We start from the raw sequence: 17,011 nt of genomic DNA, 5'->3' as shown, positions 1-17,011 counted from the left end.
CATGGCCTGCATACTTACCAGACATGTCACCCTTGATTATGTTTGGGATGCTCTGGATCGATATGTACGACAGCATGTTCCAGTTCCCGCCAATATCCAGCAACTTCGCACAGCCATTGAAGAGGAGTGGGACAACATTACACAGGCCAGAGTCAACAGCCTGATCAACTCTATGCAAAGTAGATGTGTCACGCTGCATGAGGCAAATGGTGGTCACACCAGATACTGACTGATTTTCTGACCCATGCTCTGGGTATCTGTGACCAACAGATGCATATGTGAAATCCATAGATTTGGGCCTAATGAATTTATTTCAATTGACTGATTTCCTTACATGGACTGTAACAGTAAAGTTTTTGAAATTGTTGCATGTTAGGAAAGAAAAATGTTCAGTGGTTAAAGTCTAGACATGCATAGAGTTCCCATGCTGTTACTCTGGGGGTAAAAATGTTATTTAATTCATAGTTCTATATTTGGCATGTTTGGCTGGCAGTCATGGTGACCGTTATTAGATCAAATGAGTGACCTTCACTGCATGGAAGCTCGATTTAATTCTAGCCTCCCATCTTCAAAACAAAGTGTGCTTTGTCATAGGCTCAGAGAGACCATAACACTTGCTTTTAGGTCCAATGTTTTTGCATCTGCCCTTGTATTCCTTTGATGAGCACTAAGTGGGATGGTCGGAATACCATTAAGCAGTCCATAGGGAAATGTTGGAATTTAGCATGGAAACATGATCTGTTTGATGGTCATGGACAAGTTTGCAGACAAATCATTGGAGTAGCTGACATTCCTGTGTTTGGGCTGCGACTACAAGGGAAAATTGATGCGGCTAATTAGTGTAAGATAAGAGAAGATATACACTATATATACCACAATTATGTGGACACCACTTAAAATTAGTGGATTTGGCTATTTCAGCCACACCCGTTGCTGACAGGTGTATAAAATCGAGCACACAGCCAGACCACGAGTGCTGAAGTGGGTAGCGGGTAAAAATCATATGTCCTAAGTCGCAACACTCACTACCGAGTTCCAAATTGTCTCTGGAAGCAGTTAGCGCAAGAACTATTCACCAGGAGCAACATGAAATGGGTTTCCATGGCCGAGCAGCTGCATACAAGCCTAAGATCACCATGCACAATGCCAAGTGTCGGCTGGAGTGGTGTAAAGCTCACTGCCATTGGACTCTGGAGCAGTGGAAACGCGTTCTCTGGGGGTGATGAATCACGCTTCACCATCTGGCAGTCCGACGGATTAATCTGGGTTTGGCAGATTCCAGGAGAAATGCTACCTGCCCCAATGCATAGTGCCAACTGTAATGTTTGGTGGAAGAGGAATAATGGTCTGGGGCTGTTTTACATGGTTTGGGCTAGGCCCCTTAATTCCAGTGAAGGGAAATCTTAACGCTACAGCATACAATGACATTCTAGAAGAGTCTGTGCTTCCAACATTGTGACAACAGTTTGGGGATGACCCTTTCTTGTTTCAGCATGACAATGCCCCCATGCACAAAGGGAGGTCCATACAGAAATCGTTTTTCGAGATTGGTGTGAAATAACTTGACTGGCCTACATAGAGCCCTGACCTCAACCCCATAGAACACCTTTAGGATGAATTGGAAAACCGACTGCGAGCCAGGCCTAATCGCCCAACATTAGTGTCCGACCTCAATAATGCTCTTGTGGCCGAATGGAAGCAAGTCCCTGCAGCAATATTCCATCATCTAGTGGAAATCCTTCCCAGAAGAGAGGAGGCTGTTATAGAAGCTAATGGGGGACCAACTCCATATTAATGCCCATGATTTTGGAATGAGATGTTCAACGAGCAGGTGTCCACAAACTTTTGGTCATGTAGTGTATTTTGAACACACCGACAGCGGCATTGCATTTTGGTACACCAGAATTACATTCATTTCCAATGAAACGCTGCGTTTGCCATGCAGCATTGTGTTGCAGAGGCAGTTTCAATGCATTCGGTGTGGTGCATACGTTGGATTTATAGAACGTATGCGTCAAACTGTATGCTTTGACAGCTTGACAGAAATGGTAGCAGAAGGTGAATGTTGAACTTTGTTGCACACATATCCAGATGATGCTGCGTACTGTTTTGCGCAACGACGCCGTCGGTGTGTTCGAAGCGTTAGTCCATATGAGATGGAAATGTGTCCTCTGATTATTTTCCCAACCCCTCCCATATACAAACACACGAGGTTGGAGAGGCTGGAGAAGAGCAACATGTAATCATAAAATGAGAATTATGGGATGATATCTATAACCATATAATAACAAGTGGTGGAAAAAGCACACAATTGTCATACTTCAGTTAAAGTACCTTAATAGAAAATGACTCAAGTAAAAGTGAAAGTCACCCAGTAAAATACTATTTGAGTAAATGTCTAAAAGTATTTGGTTTAAAATATACTTAAGTATCAAAAGTAAATGTAATTGCAAAAATATACTTAAGTATCAAAAGTCAAAGTAAACATAAATCATTTCAAATTCATTACATTAAGCAACCCAGGCGGCACAATTTTCTAGTTTTTTCTTTATTTACGGATAGCAAGGGGCACACTCCAATACTCAGACATAATTTACAAACAAAGCATTTGTGTTTACTGAGTCCACCAGATCAGAGGCAGTAGGGATGACTAGGGATGTTCTCTTGAACATTGGATACTTTTCATGTCCTGCTAAGCATTGAAAATGTAACGAGTACTTTTGGGTGTCAGGGAAAATGTAAGGAGGAAAAAGTACATTCTTTTCTTCAGGAATGTAGTGATGTAAAAGTTGTCAAAAATATAAAATACTAAAGAAAAGTACAGATACAAAAAAAAAAGAATACTTAAACAGTACTTTTTTCTTAAGTACTTTACACCAATGATAATAACATATGATAACACTAGATTCCCATAATCTACTTATATATTTGTGTAAAATCATCTATACAGTACCAGGTGAATGCCATATAACCAGGAAAGCCTTTTTGTCTGTTGGAATGTGTTATCCCTCTTCTCAAGTCAGAGTACTGTGTCAATATTTGACCTGTGTCTGCCCAAGGTTGAACTGCAACCCAGACAACCATCCAGTCAACCCAAAAACTAACACATTTATCTCCCTTGGATAATTTTTGTTGTTCAATAATAGCTAATTTTTGCAGCAAGCTGTGAATATGCAGTGTGTCTGCCATGCATTTCATGTCCCCTCTGTTTGCATATCAGACCATAACTCACTAGTGTTTTGGCCCACTGACCGGCAAGCAAAGTACCTACCAGTGACATTTCAAACACAGACCTACCGTATGAAGCTGGTCTTTCCAGTGGAATACTGCCCCACAAGGAGAACCATGGGTTTGTTGTCAAAGTCGGCATCCTCTAAGGCGGGCGAGTGGAACTCGTGGAATTTGTAGTGTTCCTCCAATGGCAACAATTTGGTTTTGTAGAGCTTCTTGAGGCCATCGCTGACTGTCTGAAAGACCTCAGGATCCTTCTTCCTCCTGTCATCGGTACCCAACCAGCTGAACATGATGCAATTCGATAATGGACAACCTTATACTGTATAGAGATCTCTATTTTTCTATTTCTATTCTAGTCTTCTATTCAAATAATTCGGAGGATCTCTTTGTCATTGATTTAGTAGATGGTTTGTTTTTCCTTTCAATCAAACTATATGCAGACACATCCTTCAACGGAAGCGTTCGTTCCTCAAGTCCTTACAAGCCAAACACGAGACACAGATGCATTCAGACGACTATAAGCCAGCTAATTAACTAGACACATACTAGCGATTCTAAATCATTTCTACATGCATATTTTCATATCACAGCTATAATGCACGATTTTCATTCAAGCTGTAGAGGAATTCCAAAAATGATGCACGTATCAAGCTTAGCTGTCAAATTGTGATATCGTCTTACATTTGAATACTGAAGCGGTTGAAGCTTCAAAATACTGTCCTAAATAATAGACCTTTCTCGAGTCAAATGAAGAAACAACAAATGAGCTATAATAAAGCACTATTCCTACTGCTGCGTAGAATGTTGTGCGGCTTCCCCGGCTTCGTTACTGCAGCAGATTTAAATGCCTGTCTGACAACGAAACCTGATCCGAAAGGAAATGCCCAACTACTGGCAAAGCCCCTCCCAGTATTACAACGACTGAAGGCAGTGATGGCAGCGCCATATTTGCGGATGAGGGACAAGTTGAATCTATCCATTCCATTGTTGGTGCTCCTCTAGCGGTAATACAGAGTAACCAGCAAGGCGTAATTACATCGAAATCGCTACATACCAAGAAAAATAGAAAAGTACTATGTCAACATTTTCATATACCTACGCATACATTATATTGCTTATGTCATTTGATGTATTTATATATTTTTTATAAAAAACTTAAAACAATATTTTAATAAAATGTTCACAAAAGTGCTACAAAAGGTGTACTGATGATGCAGTCCACAAATGATGGAGGGTATGACGGAAGTACAAATAGAAGAGAGGATACAACAATTTGTCTCAAGTGTATGGTAGGTCTACAGTGTAGAATGTAGCCTACAGTGATGTCAAAAGTCGTAGCTTTGTCCAAATTTGGAGAGAGGGGGTAGAAGGCCAGCGCCATAGTAGGACATACACTGAGTGAACAAAACATTAGGAACACCTGCTCTTTCCATGACATAGACTGACAGGTGAAAGCTATGATCCATTGTTGATGTCACTTGTTAAATACAATTCACTCAGTGTAGATGAAGGGAAGGAGACAGGTTATAGAAGGAATGTTAAGCCCTGAGACAATTGAGACATGGATTGTGTATGTGTGCCATTCAAATCAAAACAAATCACATTTTATTGGTCACATACATGTGGTTAGCAGATGTTAATGCGAGTGTAGCGAAAGGCTTGTGCTTCTAGTTCCGACAATGCAGTAATATCTAACAAGAATTCTAACAAATTCACAACGACTACCTTATACACACAAATGTAAAGGGATGAATAAAAATATGTACATATAAATATATGGATGAGCGATGACCGTGCAGCATAGGCAAGATGCAGTAGATGGTATAGAATACAATATATACATATGAGATGAGTAATGTAGGATATGTAGACATTGTTAAAGTGGCGTTATTTAAAGTGACTAGTGATACCTCCATTTATAAAATGTATTAAAGTGGCAAGAGATTTGAGTCTGTATGTTGGCAGCAGCCACTATGTTAGTGATGGCTGTTAAACAGTCTGATGGCCTTGAGATAGAAGCTGTTTTTCAGTCTCTCAGTCGCAGCTTTGATGCAACTGTACTGACCTGGCCTTCTGGATGATTGTGGGGTGAACAGGCAGTGGTTGTTGTCCTTGATGATCTTTTTGACCTTCCTTTGACATTGGGTGCTATAGGTGTCCTGGAGGGCAGGTAGTTTGCCCTTGCGGTTGTGGGTCAGAGCAGTTGCCGTACCAGGCGGTGATACAGCCCGACAGGATGCTCTCGATTGTGCATATGTAAAGGTTTGTGAGTGTTTTTGGTGACAAGCCAAATTTCTTCAGCTTCCTGAGGTTGAAAAGGCGCTGTTGCGCCTTCTTCACCAAGCTGTCTGTGTGGGTGGCCATTTCAGTTTGTCCATGATGTGTACGCTGAGGAACTTAAAACTTTCCACCTTCTCCACTTCAGATGGTGAATGGGCAAGATAAAATATTAAGTGACTTTGAACAGGGTACAGCAGTTTGTGTGTGTAAATAACAGCAATGCTGCTGGGATTTTCACGTTCAACAGTTTTCCCTGTATATCAAAAATGGGCCACCTCACAAGGCATAACTAGCCAACTTGACGCATTGGAGTCAAAATTGGCCAGCATCCCTGTGGAACGCTTTCGACACCTTGTAGAATCCATGCCTCAATGAATTGAAGCTGTTCTGATGGCAAAAGGGGGAGAAACTCAATATTAGGAAGGTGACCCAATGTTTGTAAACTCAGTGTCTATCCTTCTCCTTACAGTCTATTTTACATACCAGTATGACACCTACTGGACTACATTTAGGCCTACACTAGTTTATATAATGGTTTAAGGATTATTCGAGGACTGACTACCACTAGATGGTGTAACTAGATGGTGTAACAAGACAATATTTGTGTGATCCATTAGCGTTTTATTATTTAAGTCTAGAAGTTCCCTCTAGAAGTACATCTTAGTGTGATTAGACAATATCAAAAGTACAGTATAATATGTACAAGTTTAAAATGCAGAGTGGCGAATGCATGTGTATCTGAAGACTAAAGAAGTAGGCCCTAGCCTATGCCCAAACCCACTGAATTGTCGATAAAGATCGATTCTATTTTCTATTATATTCTATTCTATTAGTCTTCTGTAACCACACCTCACCTCACCTGTGTTATCACCAGTATTATAATAGGCTTCCGTATAACTCTGGAAAAACACAAAAACTGGAGCTGAACTAGGCTACATAAGTAATTAAAGACTATATCCGTTAAATTGGGTGGAATCAAGTTCTATTGATATAAGCATTGGAAGTAGAATATACTACAAATCCTTGTACATTATGATTTGCTCGGTAGGTGGTGCTAAACCAATTCGGATATTATAGGTACCCCGCCAACCTCTGATTTTGTTCAAACTGGACGGCATCAAGTGTCGTACCTCGTAGCTCCAGCGAGTCATAGCGCACAGCTTAGCTATCAGTTCGGTCATAGAGAATCTCGCAACCAGGGCAGTCATTGTGCACGCGTCTGGAGCAAGCGGACGTGCAGCGTTCGAAAAGAGAACCAGAGAATGAGGGTAGAGCGCAAAAGCACGTCTCCAGAACCTACTTTCCTAGAAATGTGCTTCTCGTAGGTTGCCCCGCCAATAAAGGGGCGATATCTGCTCCAGGAACTCATAGGAAAATGAAACGGCTTTCTCGAAAACTGACTTTGGCTCTGGTGGTGCTTTGTTGGACTGCTGCACTACTGTATTTGATACTCCTAAGTAGGCAGCAAGTATCAGACCTGGGCACCAAAGACGCACAGTACAGACAGGTAAGCAGCACTATCTTTCCTTATCCTGTATCATCGCATCTAAGCTATATCCCACATGCAGGTAATATAAGTTCCTATGCATTTAGCAATAGTGCAGGCTAAACTCGGACCAAGTGCATGAGTGCGCGCAGGTAACATGTAGGCTATGTTTGCGTGTGTCTCTGTAAAACAAAATATTTAGGCTCGAGAGGGTGTCAGAATTTCCACTCAGGTGTCGTCTTACAGTGTATCACGGCTTCTGCTCTACATTGCTTTCTAGAAGTTTGCACATTAGCCAACAACCAGTTGTTTCTAACTTTTTTTATTCGGGTTGACTGAATGTGTCCATCCCATACCATACAGTATGTATTACAAAGTGCCGTTTCAATTGGTTATAATGAGTTTGCAAATTGAGGTTTAGATGCGCTTTCTGTACATTCCGAACAGAAACGAAGATACTGTATAAATAATCCTAGAATATATAACTGCATAAACATCTGATATGTGTAATGCCACGTTCACAAAGAACAGTCAGACGCTCACTAAATTGGTATGAACAAAAGTTTCACTAAAGTGTAGGCTACTACACAATTTATTAAACACTGATATAATGAATTCCTCAAATACTTGCATTTCTTAAAGCCTCGATAAAATAATTTAAAGCATAACCAAAGATTTATGCCTATTAGTCTTTCTGTTCTGTAACCTACTCTTGTCTGAAAATTCAGCATTAACCATTCAAGAGGTTCAGTAATTGACTTGTAATATGTGGTCCCTGTGTGAACTGATGAACATAATGTGATGGAATAATAATACATCTACCAATTATAGCCATAAAAGGTGAAACCTTTTACAGCGCACACATTTCCGTGCGTATTACTCCTATTTTATACGGAACAAAAAAATAAACACAACATGCAACAATTTTAACGATTTTACTTAGTTGCAGTTGAATTGAAATTAATTCATTAGACCCTAATCTATGGATTTCACATGACTGGGAAGGGGCACAGCCTGGGCATAGGATGTGTCACTGCCTGATAAGGCGCTACAGAGGGTAGTGCATATGGCCCAGTACAGCACTGGGGCCAAGCTTCCTGCCATCCAGGAGCTATATACTAGGCGGTGCCAGAGGAAAGCCCAAAAAATTGTCAGAGACTCCAGTCACCCAAGTCATAAACATTGACCAACCCCCCCTCCATTTGTTTTGTACACTGCTGCTACTCGCTGTTTATTATCTATGCATAGTCACTTCAATGTACAAATTACCTCGACTAACCTGTACCCCCGCATTGACTCGGTACCGGTACCCCCTGTATATAGCCTTGTTATTGTTATTTTATTGTGTTACTTTTTATTATTTTTTACTTTAGTTTATTTGGTAAATATTTTCTTATCTCTTTCTTGAACTGCATTGTTGGTTGAGGGCTTGTAAGTAAGCGTTTCACAGTAAGGTCTACACATGTTGTATTCGGCGCATGTCACAAATAAAGTTTGATTTGATTTGACTTGGGCACCTGGTCCACCCACTGGGGAGCCAGGCCCAGCCAATCAGAATTAGTTTTTCCCCAGACAGAAGTTCTCCTCAGTTTCATCAGCTGTCCAGGTGGCTGTTCTCAGACAATCTTGCAAGTGAAGAAGCTGGATGTGGAGGTACTGGGCTGGCGTGGTTACACGTGGTCTGCGGATGTTAGGCCAGTTTAACGTACTGCCAAATTCTCTAAAACGACATTGGCGGTGGCTTGTGGTAGAGAAATGAACACAATTATTTGGCAACAGCTCTGGTGTTCATTCCTGCAGTCAGAATGTCAATTGCATGCTCCCTCAAAACTTGAGACATCTGTGGCATTGTGTTGTGTAACAAAACAGCACCTTTTAGAGTAGAGGTCGACCGATTATGATTTTTCAACGCCGATACCGATTATTGGAGGACCAAAAAAGCCGATACGATTAATCGGTCTATTTTTTTATTTGTAATAATGACAATTACAACAATATTGAATGAACACTTATTTTAACTTAATATAATACATCAATAAAATCAATTTAGCCTCAAGTAAATAATGGATCATGTTCAATTTGGTTTAAATAATGCAAAAACAAAGTGTTGGAGAAGAAAGTAAAAGTGCAATATGTGCTATGTAAGAAAGCTAACGTTTCAGTTCCTTGCTCAGAACATGAGAACATATGAAAGCTGGTGGTTCCTTTTAACATGAGTCTTCAATATTCCCAGGTAAGAAGTTTTAGGTTGTAGTTATTATAGGAATTATAGGACTATTTCCCTCTATACCATTTGTATTTCATTAACCTTTGAATATTGGATGTTCTTATAGGCACTTTAGTATTGCCAGTGTAACAGTATAGCTTCCGTCCCTCTCCTCACTCCTCCCTGGCTCGAACCAGCAACACAACGACAACAGCCACAATCGAAGCAGCGTTACCCATGCAGAGCAAGGGGAACAACTACTAGAAGGCTCAGAGCTAGTGACGTTTGAAACGCTATTAGCACGCGCTAACTAGCTAGCCATTTCACTTTGGTTACACCAGCCTCATCTCGGGAGTTGATAGGCTTGAAGTCACAAACAGCGCAATGCTTGTTGCACAACGAAGAGCTGCTGGCAAAATGCACGAAAGTGCTGTTTGAATGAATGTTTACGTGCCTGCTTCTGCCTACCACCACTCAGTCAGATACTTGGATACTTGTATGCTCAGTCAGATTATATGCAACGCAGGGCACGCTAGATAATATCTAGTAATATCCTCAACCATGTGTAGTTAACTAGTGATTATGATTGATTGTTTTTTATAAGATAAGTTTAATGCTAGCTAACAACTTACCTTGGCTTACTGCATTCGCGTAACAGGCAGTCTCCTTGTGGAGTGCAACGAGAGAGAGGCAGGTCATTATTGCGTTGGACTAGTTAACTGTAAGGTTGCAAGATTGGATCTCCCGAGCTGACAAGGTGAAAATCTGTTGTTCTGCCCCTGAACAAGGCAGTTAACCCACCGTTCCTAGGCTGTCATTGAAAATAAGAATGTGTTCTTAACTGACTTGCCTAGTTAAATAAAGGTATTTAAAAAATATTGTTAAAAACATTTAAAAAATCGGCTCCCAAAAATACAGATTTCCGATTGTTATGAAAACTTGAAATCGGCCCTAATTAATCGGCCATTCCGATTAATCGGTCAACCTTTATTTTAGAGTGGCCTTTTATTGTCCCCAGCACAAGGCGCACCTGTGTAAAGATCATGCTGTTTAATCTGCTTCTTTATATGCTACACCTGTCAGGTGGATGGATTATTTTGTCGAAGGAGAAATGTTCACTAACAGGGATGTAAACAAATTTGTGCCCAACATTTGAGAGAAATAAGCTTTTTGTGCATATGGAACATTTCTGGGATCTTTTATTTCAGGTCATGAAACATGGGACCAATACTTTTCATGTTGCGTTTAAATTTTCGTTCATTATACAAAGTCAGCTTTAATGAAACTATTTTCACTTTTCCCCTTGACTTCAACATTTGTTTTGTTGGAGTGCAGAAGACAGATTTCATTATGTTTTGTTGGCCAGTTATTCTGGTATATATGCTGGGTTTTGTAAAGTTGTCCACGGCAAATGCTTAGTGTCAATGAGCAAGTGAGTGCTTTTCAGTGTAGGAGCTGAATGGTGGAATTAGACATGTGAAGTAGGCACTCAAGTCTGGCTTGATTGATTCAGTGTCAAAATGCTAGAGGGGCCTCTATCAACTGAAGAAGAACTTTTGTTTGGGGTTCTGGAGTTGGAATGCTCATGCAGAGCAGTGTCAATGTGGGGGAAAATATTGAAATACATTCAATAAATCTATTTTCAAGAAGCTGAGTTATGGGTTGAAGGGTTGAAAAAAATGATTTGTGGAGTGTAACTGACAATTAACCTGTAAGTCTATGTCATTGTATTTTTGTTGGAATTGTTTACGCGTTCGCTATGCGGGGGAAATGACAAGACAAGCGGAACAACATGGCTAAGAACTGTTGTAACGGGTATTATTATCGTAGCAGCACACCTCTGGAGTGAAGGCAATCCCACGCTGTGTTAGTTAAGTTTTCATATCTTCGGGTGTAGTTCATGAAGGTTGAAGTTTGTATGTTAGAATGGTAACTTTATAATAATTAAGGATGAAGTGTGAAATCATCCCAGTAATAATAAGTGTGAAGATTTGATTTCCTCCCTTCTGTAATAAGCAGCCAATGAGGTGTTTTTCCTTTATTCATGTGTTTAATCTGATACTGTTATAGCTCCGCCGAAACTGTTTATGTATGTAAGCACTTCAGAGTTATACCAAGCTAATAAGTCACTCGTAAGACAAGAAGGTTGTAAGAGTGTGCTTAAATGTATTTTCATTTACTTTATAGTTCTCACGGAAGGTGATAATTCTGACTAAAACTACAGAATAAAGCCGCCAGTTAAAATCAAGGAACAGTTGTGCTCGTGGTTACTGGAGGAAGCTACATGGAGTGAACAGGGAATAAAAAGGGGTAATGTGGCAAATGCTGCTACACAGATAATAAAACATGCAGCACCAGTCAAAAGTTTGGACACACCTACTCATTCTAGGGTTTTTCTCTATGTTTACTATTTTCTACATTGTATAATAATAGCAAAGACATCAAAACTATGAATTAACGCATATGGAATCATGTAGTAACCAAAAAAAGTGTTAAACAAATCTAAATAGATTTTAGATTTTAGATTCTTCAAAGTAGTCACCCTTTGTCTTGATGACAGCTTTGCACACTTTTGGCATCCTCTCAACCAGCTTCATGAGTCACCTGGGTAGGTGTGTCCAAACTTTGGACTGGTACTGGATATTGTGTGTATCTGTCATTCAAATACAAATGCAATAGTCCAACTCAGTGTACTTTCACCATGTAGGTTTGTTTACCTAGCTGCTTTGTGATCAATAAAAGCTACAGACTGCCTATATCCGTAGAAGAACATGGATTCATCCTTCCTTTGAAGAACACAGCAGTTTCTCTCCCCCTCAAGCTCTGTCTTTTGGGGGTCTTTGAGCTATTCCTGATGCAGTTTTTTCAACTCCAGATTGGGAGCTGTTGCAGCACGAAGCACGCATCCAATAGGGTGTCTAGCTAAGTCTTTCCATCCCCAACAATGTACTCTTTCTCTGAACCAGCTGTGTGCCGCCAGGCTTTTATTATTAATTTGACCTCGTTATGTGTGTCATTTCAGCAGCACACTATTCTGTACAGTGCTTTGAATGTGGTTGAGACTCGCCTGGAGCTGTGGATGGAGAATAATATCCTGTATGTAGCCATAGGATAATTGGGTAGTTTTTATGTCTGTTTTTATTTTTATTATTCTTACTGACTTCTATTTTTCTCGACAACAAAAAAACCTTACCAGCTCATTCCCATTCCTTCAGCTCTCAACATCTGAGTTATTTTCATAAATCGTGTCTGTTTCCAATGGAGCTCCCGCCTGGTGAGCAAACAAGATAGATGTTCCAATCACTGTGTTCAGCTTGTGTCTCACAATGCCAATGACCCCCAAATGCTCTAGTCTACACGTTTGGAATTCTGAGTTTTCTGCCTTGTATGAAAAGTAATTTTTGTCCTTTTTCCCATCTCTGATAAAGCAACGAGGGAGAAAGAAAATTAGTTCTGAGGATAAAAATAACTGAAACTGAGGGTTGGAATGAAGATGTTTTACACATAAGGATTGCTCCAAAAGATCTTCAAGATTGGTACAGTAGGTGTTATAAGAATGTGCAAGGATTACTGTGGAGGGACTCTAACTGTGTGATATTGAGTCATCTTGGAGAGAGAGAGCGAGTGTTTGTGATTACACAGTAGCTGAAGAGAGGATGCACTAGTTGTCTTAAGACGTGTTTGTGTAAAGACAACGCTTGGCTTGTGTCTGAACATCATTTTGGGCTGAAACATATTACATGCCTGTCTTTGTGCACAAGGTCTTTCATTTTCTCTGACGTGACATTTGGACAGTAAGAGTAAAACGTGAGTGTTATTGTAAGCCTTGTGTACTGTGGATAACATGTGATCACAGTACACCCAGTGAAAGACCTAAAGGTTAATGTAGCTTCTAAGGATCAACAGCAGCTTGTGTTTTTATATGGCTCCTCAGGCCTCCTGAATGGAAGCTACTGAAGGAACTATGAAAACACTTAAACACTTAGCAAAATATGCAGTGTCCTTTTTATCATTTACTCTCAGAGTGTTCCACAAAACCCGCCTCCTGCTAAGAGAAAAACAGTAGCACGCCTCATTTAATACGTGTTAGTTAATCATTTTGCTATTCCCAGTATGATATTGAAAGAAATTGCTTTAGCAGACACTATTAGACTGTTACTCTTAGCTAAGTGCTGTGATCGGGCTGTTTTGCAGTGATTACCCTGCCCTGAGGAGTAATTCCCCCTATTATGAGGAGCAGATCAATAAATCAGACCATCCTCATGCGCACAGACACACACACACACACACATTGCCTGCATGATGATAACCTTCACACCCATATAGCATTGCAATGGCACAAAAACATATTGCTGCTGAAATGCTGAAACATTCAAACAGGACTGATGGGATTCTATCTAGACTATTTAAAAATGATATACATGAATTCTAAATGGGCTGTCAATTGTAACCAATGTGTTTTTCTATAATGCTACAAAAAGGTCGGTTTTACTGCTCATTTGTCATTTTCACCTTTATCTCCCAAGAATTGAGCTATCAATCTTATTTAGTCAGTACTGCTATTAGGGTTTTTCCTCGGTGCGCTAGACAGACAGAGCAAGCTAAGTTCCAAAGAGTAGTGACAGAGAACAAATATAACCATTTATATTTTATGTAGTCATTTATGCGAAAGCATCTGATTTCATCAGGAGTCAGTGAGGAAGACAGTGCAGAGGGATCACACACTTGAGTGAAAGGAATAAACTCTAACTTGTCACCGTTGGTATTTACATGACAAAATTGGGGGTGTTGAATGGATGGCTTTAGATCTGGGAACTGCCTGGGACCCTGCACTTTATTGGCCCTCTAATCACTCTGACATCAATCTAATCAAGCATTTCATGAGGGCCCATGAGCTCATGTTGCGCAACATTTCAAGAGGCTATGCAATTGCGCGAAAAAACAGAGTGACGGCCACTAATAAAAAGAGGAGGATCCCATCAGCTTTCTATAGGCTTACTATACAGTGCCTTGCGAAAGTATTCGGCCCCCTTGAACTTTGCGACCTTTTGCCACATTTCAGGCTTCAAACATAAAGATATAAAACTGTATTTTTTTTGTGAAGAATCAACAACAAGTGGGACACAATCATGAAGTGGAACGACATTTATTGGATATTTCAAACTTTTTTAACAAATCAAAAACTGAAAAATTGGGCGTGCAAAATTATTCAGCCCGTTTACTTTCAGTGCAGCAAACTCTCTCCAGAAGTTCAGTGAGGATCTCTGAATGATCCAATGTTGACCTAAATGACTAATGATGGTAAATACAATACACCTGTGTGTAATCAAGTCTCCGTATAAATGCACCTGCACTGTGATAGTCTCAGAGGTCCGTTAAAAGCGCAGAGAGCATCATGAAGAACAAGGAACACACCACGTAGGTCCGAGATAATGTTGTGAAGAAGTTTAAAGCCGGATTTGGATACAAAAAGATTTCCCAAGCTTTAAACATCCCAAGGAGCACGGTGCAAGCGATAATATTGAAATGGAAGGAGTATCAGACCACTGCAAATCTACCAAGACCTGGCCGTCCCTCTAAACTTTCAGCTCATACAAGGAGAAGACTGATCAGAGATGCAGCCAAGAGGCCCATGATCACTCTGGATGAACTGCAGAGATCTACAGCTGAGGTGGGAGACTCTGTCCATAGGACAACAATCAGTCGTATATTGCACAAATCTGGCCTTTATGGAAGAGTGGCAAGAAGAAAGCCATTTCTTAAAGATATCCATAAAAAAGTGTTGTTTAAAGTTTGCCACAAGCCACCTGGGAGACACACCAAACATGTGGAAGAAGGTGCTCTGGTCAGATGAAACCAAAATTGAACTTTCTGGCAACAATGCAAAACGTTATGTTTGGCGTAAAAGCAACACAGCTCATCACCCTGAACACACCATCCCCACTGTCAAACATGGTGGTGGCAGCATCATGGTTTGGGCCTGCTTTTCTTCAGCAGGGACAGGGAAGATGGTTAAAATTGATGGGAAGATGGATGGAGCCAAATACAGGACCATTCTGGAAGAAAACCTGATGGATTCTGCAAAAGACCTGAGACTGGGACGGAGATTTGTCTTCCAACAAGACAATGATCCAAAACATAAAGCAAAATCTACAATGGAATGGTTCAAAAATAAACATATCCAGGTGTTAGAATGGCCAAGTCAAAGTCCAGACCTGAATCCAATCGAGAATCTGTGGAAAGAACTGAAAACTGCTGTTCACAAATGCTCTCCATCCAACCTCACTGAGCTCGAGCTGTTTTGCAAGGAGGAATGGGAAAAAATGTCAGTCTCTCGATGTGCAAAACTGATAGAGACATACCCCAAGCGACTTACAGCTGTAATCGCAGCAAAAGGTGGCGCTACAAAGTATTAACTTAAGGGGGCTGAATAATTTTGCACGCCCAATTTTTCAGTTTTTGATTTGTTAAAAAAGTTTGAAATATCCAATAAATGTCGTTCCACTTCATGATTGTGTCCCACTTGTTGTTGATTCTTCACAAAAAATACAGTTTTATATCTTTATGTTTGAAGCCTGAAATGTGGCAAAAGGTCACAAAGTTCAAGGGGGCCGAATACTTTCGCAAGGCACTGTATTTATGCTCCGTGTGTCATCGGGATCTCTGTTGAAAAGTTTGTTTCTGTTGGAGTGTCTGTCCGCCCTCTCTCTGTCGTGGTTCAAATGGATAGTTCAGAGTGACATTCATTCATATCGTTATAGAATAGATGTTTCGGTGGTTGTCGGGCTTCGCGTTCAATGATACTGAATTCCAACAGTTATTTGCTTGACAAATAACTGAGACCAACAGTTATTTGCTTGACAATCACCGGCTAACAACATTTTGTGACCGCTACAGCCCTAGCTGCTACAGATGTAGGATCTTAATTTGATCACCCTGTTGCAGGAAAATGCATGACATTTTAAACTTGTAGTGTATTTGAGGTTAAAAAAGGCTTCTGATGTTTGTAATCTTTCACACTTGGTTTTCCGTTACGAAAAACGTATCAACCCCTACAAAAATATCCATTAATTATAATCCACATAATAATTCACATTCCTGTTGCTGTAGGACTATTTTAAGATCCGACATCTGCACACATTGAGCTTTCATAGTGTGTATGTACTGTAAGCAGAATTAGATCATAGATGATTCATGTAGAAGGTCTCACATATGAATCAAACCTCAAAGAGGTTTTATAGAGAATGATAAGATAAGTTCAAATGAAATCCACTTTCATGGATTGTTGTTGTTTGTCTGATAATTAAGGATACATTTATAACCATGTAATAAAGTTGTAGTTTATGCCATGTTAAAAAGTGTTAACAATTACTGAATATGAACATGTATGTTACTTTCATGTGATCAACAGTTTATTTTTCAAGACAGAATAAATATGGGAATTTCTTCTAACTTTATCCAGTTTATGAAAGCCCAGACGATTTATCTCTGCTCAAACACAGCCTGAATCTGAGATTTAGAGGTGCACAATGTCTATACACCTTGATGCATGGGTTCTGGCACATTTCTGTGAATTCAGTTAATATGGGGGCTATTCAGCTTATTGCCTTTCAGCCAATTTCTTTCCCAGCTACGAAAATAACACTTCCAGACCTGTGTCCACAGAGGAAGCGTTCCAGTTATTAGTTGTTCTGTCTGTTGGCCGCTGTCGCTTTGATAACCTCTCCACTGATGTTCTTCTGAAGCCTACTGGAAGAGGGAGAAGAGGGAGAGAGTGGAAGGGTCACCTGACATTTTCTGTTGCT

The 17,011-nt window shown here is 40.2% G+C and overlaps 2 protein-coding genes across 4 annotated transcripts in view; one reads left to right on the top strand and one right to left on the bottom strand.

The window, feature by feature from the left end:
• The window catches only part of LOC110529639 (EH domain-containing protein 3), a 37,215-nt gene extending 33,114 nt beyond the window's left edge, over nucleotides 1-4,101 (bottom strand). The window contains exons 1-2 of one of the 3 annotated variants that reach the window (XM_036985056.1): nucleotides 3,916-4,101; nucleotides 3,298-3,495 (exon numbers count right to left, since the gene is read on the bottom strand). In XM_036985056.1, coding sequence (XP_036840951.1) covers nucleotides 3,298-3,495; nucleotides 3,916-3,917 — 200 coding nt within the window. In that variant the 5' untranslated portion in view covers nucleotides 3,918-4,101. Of the gene's footprint in view, nucleotides 1-3,297 lie in introns of all 3 variants that reach the window. The other 2 variants (XM_036985055.1, XM_036985057.1) reach the window with 2 other exon arrangements.
• Nucleotides 4,102-6,618: 2,517 nt separating this feature from the next.
• Nucleotides 6,619-17,011, top strand: part of galnt14 (UDP-N-acetyl-alpha-D-galactosamine:polypeptide N-acetylgalactosaminyltransferase 14 (GalNAc-T14)) — a 105,604-nt gene continuing 95,211 nt past the window's right edge. Inside the window, exon 1 of the mRNA XM_021612019.2 lies at nucleotides 6,619-7,021. Coding sequence (XP_021467694.2) covers nucleotides 6,890-7,021 — 132 coding nt within the window. The 5' untranslated portion in view covers nucleotides 6,619-6,889. The remainder of the gene's footprint in view (nucleotides 7,022-17,011) is intronic.

The sequence above is a fragment of the Oncorhynchus mykiss genome, chromosome 8 (assembly GCF_013265735.2).
Source record: "Oncorhynchus mykiss isolate Arlee chromosome 8, USDA_OmykA_1.1, whole genome shotgun sequence".
Lineage (NCBI taxonomy): Eukaryota > Metazoa > Chordata > Actinopteri > Salmoniformes > Salmonidae > Oncorhynchus > Oncorhynchus mykiss.
The sequence above is the reverse complement of the archived record's forward strand: the minus strand, read 5'-3'. Positions and strand labels throughout refer to the sequence as shown.